The sequence below is a fragment of the Vanellus vanellus genome (genome assembly GCF_965231255.1).
Source record: "Vanellus vanellus genome assembly, chromosome: 24".
NCBI lineage: Eukaryota > Metazoa > Chordata > Aves > Charadriiformes > Charadriidae > Vanellus > Vanellus vanellus.
This window is the reverse complement of record NC_138929.1, coordinates 6,929,975-6,933,576: the sequence shown is the minus strand read 5'-3', so window position 1 is coordinate 6,933,576 and position 3,602 is coordinate 6,929,975. Positions and strand designations below refer to the sequence as shown.

The 3,602-nt window shown below is 53.5% G+C and overlaps 1 protein-coding gene across 1 annotated transcript; it reads left to right on the top strand.

The window, feature by feature from the left end:
* Positions 1–2,074: 2,074 nt before the first annotated feature.
* LOC309681213 (feather beta keratin-like) lies at positions 2,075–2,368 on the top strand (the record flags this gene model as incomplete). Its single annotated transcript, XM_082495050.1, has 1 exon — positions 2,075–2,368. The coding sequence occupies one exon, from the start codon at positions 2,075–2,077 to the stop codon at positions 2,366–2,368; it is 294 nt and encodes a 97-aa protein (XP_082351176.1).
* Positions 2,369–3,602: the final 1,234 nt, after the last annotated feature.

Here is a 3,602-nt window from a genome sequence, read left to right as displayed (position 1 = left end):
CCCACTCTGCACAGCCCTTATTAGAAAGAGGGTCTATACTGGACACCCCTGTGGGACAGCAGCTGGCTGTGGGGGATGTGGTCTTGAACCCAACATCCATTCCCTCCCAAAAGCAGCTGCTGGGCACTCACACTGAGATCCCAATGTGGGACAGGAACATTCTGGGCATGAACAACAAATCTGTCATCAGCTCTTTGGCCTTTGGTCCAAAATCTACAGAGCCTGTTCTTCCGCTCACAGCACAATGATATTAGGCACTGTGTTCGTGGCATTCAATGACTGTTTGGGAGAAGGTCTTGGCCCCTGCCTGGCACAGCACCAGGCCTGTGAAGAGCACAAGTCCCTTTGACATTGGCTTGGGCATGAGGGACTGCTATGTCCCACCCCAGACACACTCAACAGTACATTGGAAGCAGATCCACTCAGACATGGCCAGCACAAAGTTGACAGGATTGCTCAGCCTTCCCCTTGCCCAGAAAGCAATCCCCACCCTTTGAACTCTCTGGCGCTGGGGAGAGCAGCTGTGTCCTGTCCTGGAAAGGCAGGGAGCAGGGACTGCCAGCCGTGCTGAGGCACTCCCAGTAGTGTTACACTGAATGCAACTAAGGATGCAAAGTGGACTGAAACCATCCTTGGTGGGGCCTGAAATAGGCAGTAGTGGAGTGTGAGCTCTGCAGAGGCAGGAGAAGGAGGGCTCAGGAGACAGGGGCTGCATTTCAGGGCCTCTTCCCTGGACAGGTCTCCAACAGGCTGGTGCCATCACCACTCAGCTGCACTCACGCTCCTTCTGACCCTGGGAACCTGCTGCTCTGTGGTGCTCATGGGAGTTTCCGCGCCATGAGCGGCACATTGCCTTGTGATTACAGACATGCAATGATTCACATACACATACTAATGCACACCAGCATCAAGTCATCCACAAATTTGTGCTCCTGTAGTGCATCCACACAAACACAGCTGCATATAAGTGCACACAAGACAAGAAGACACGTAGGAACAAAACCAACTGTGAAGTCTGCAGAGGAGAGCTGGGACACCTGCTACATGGCTGGAACACTCTGGGGAAGCACAAGGCCCCAGACATGCCCATGCCATTGTTTGTATACTCATGCACTGCACAGAGTGGGGACAAGTCCAAACCGGCCAGAATGTTTTCCTGAGAGCAGTGTTAGGCAGGATGGGGTCAAAACCTAACAGCACAACACACACACCTGGGGAGGCAACAACAACATGTGACCACTGGGGTGAGCTGAGGAGGGAGGGAAAGACAAAGATAGGGTATGTCCTCATGCACAGGAGCTCATGTGCATCAGGCTGAGGAAGGCTGAAGCTTCTTCCTGAGAAGGACATTTCAAACAGCCCCAACACAGTGACCAAGGCTGAGGTGTCTTTTCAGCCCTGAACCCATGCTGCACTGCAGCTGAGACTTCTGCCTGCACTGCTGCATTCCTGCCCTGGAAATCCTGGGGCCTTTCATCCCCGTGCTCAAAAGAAGCCTTCATTTTGGAATGGGCATGGCACAAGTCTGGAAATGAAAAGGCAGCAGTGTTGTGAACCAAAGCACAGCCCATATCATTAGGTGTGATGGTTTGTGTTTAAGATGAGCTTGTCAGGAAATTGTTACCTCTGCAAAGGGTGTCTCTGGTCCTGCGGCCATGAAGGGCAGGTATAAAAGCCAGCCCAAGCCCCTGCTCCCTCATCCACTTCTCTTGCCTTCTTCTCCTTGGGAACCAGGTGAGTATGAAACCCTTTCTCCTCCTCTTCCAAAGTGAGATCCTGTCCTGGGCTTTGGGTCTTCTTTTCATGACAGAGGGAAGCAGGGAGAAGGTCTGCATAGAGAGGCTGGGACGTGGCAGAGGGCACTTTTGGATTATGCACTAGGAAGGAGGCTCCCTGGTGGAGGCTGCTCTTTGTAGGGTGATGAAAGCTGTGTGGCTCCTGCAATACCTCCCATCTCCCCACTCAGTAGTGGCCTTGTCTCCTTTGTGATGGGGTAACCAGGCTGCTCCTCACCCACTCTTGTGCTCTGCTTTCTCCCTATCCTCTATCCCAGGTGCACCTCTAACTTCAAGACATGTCCTGCTATGACCAGTGCCGTCCCTGCGGTCCGACCCCACTGGCCAACAGCTGCAATGAGCCCTGTATCAGGCAATGCCAGAACTCCACCGTTGTCATCCAGCCCTCTCCTGTGGTGGTGACCCTGCCGGGACCCATCCTCAGCTCCTTCCCACAGAACACCGTTGTGGGATCCTCCACCTCTGCTGCTGTTGGCAGCATCCTCAGCTGTGATGGAGTGCCCATCACCTCTGGGTGCTGTGACCTCTCTGGCATTTCCAGCCGCTACAGTGGCAGAAGGTGCCTCCTCTGATCAAGATGCTGGGCGAGCCCCAGGGAGACACCTCGAGGAACTCAGAACACGATGCTGGGCAAAGGATCAATCCATTCTGTGTTGTTTTCAGTAGAGCTGAATGGCTTTGCCTTTCTTTCCCCTTTTCTTGTTTGCTTCCCATCCGCTTTGCAGCAAGGTTCCCACAAGGCCACCCTGGTGGGGACCATCTGTCTCCTCTGCCTCTATGGGCAAGCAGAGAGACATGATGCAGGAACTTCTCCATGGCCAAGGACTGCAGACTCACAGCTGCCCCTGGGTCTCCATGAACTGATGGCCCTCACCTGGAGTGACTTTGTTTCCTTCTTTTGCCTCATTAAAGTTCTGTTGCATTCAAGCTTGGTGTCCATGTGCTCCTTCCCTCTCCCCAGGCTGCCAAAGGTGAAGGGTGAGGGCTCAAGGAGACCCTTCTCCATTCACAGACATCCCTGGCTGCTCTGCCATCAGTGACCATCAGGCCTTGCAGTACTCTGTGTCAGCTAACAAATGTCCAGGAAGGCAGGAGGCCCTGAGGGCTCATCAGCTCCATGAGCTCTTGAGGAAGAATATGCCTCTTCCTATGGCCAGAGCTGCTGTGGGGTGGTGGGGTGACGGGTGTGGGGCTCTGGAAGGTGATTTGCTTGCAGAATAGCAGAAGTGGTAATGCAGGAAAAAGCCTTTGGGATGAAATTTCCCCTCCACCACCCACTCTAGAGGCCATGCGGGGGGAGGGGGCGGAGGGCAGAGGTTTTTTTTACATGTAAACGTCACCCCTTCTGAGCACTGAAAATGTCTCTTGGTCGCCACTACACTCTCATATCCTATTTCTTGCATAAAAATCCAGTTGACATGGCAAAACTTACAAGTGCAAGGATGGAAATCCACACACGCATGTCCTCCACTGAGAGGGAATCTTTGCTCATCTTAGAATGATTGAAGACCAAAAGTTTCAGTCTCTCTTCTCCAGTGTCTTCCTTCCAAAGGTGCTGGAGGGCTTCCTCAGGTCAGGGGGCATACCCGTCTCCTTCCACAGCTGCACAGCTCAGCTGTACTCCTCCCAGCTCCTAGGCAGGGACCAATGCTTCCTCTGCACTCTCATCATCTATGGCCACTGCTTGGCTATGTGCACCCCACTGCACTATGCGGCCATCATGCATCAGGTTGTGTGCGTCTGGCTGGTGGTAGGGACATGGCTTGCCGGTTCCCCGTCTCCTTCTCTGCATGCAATACTCATATG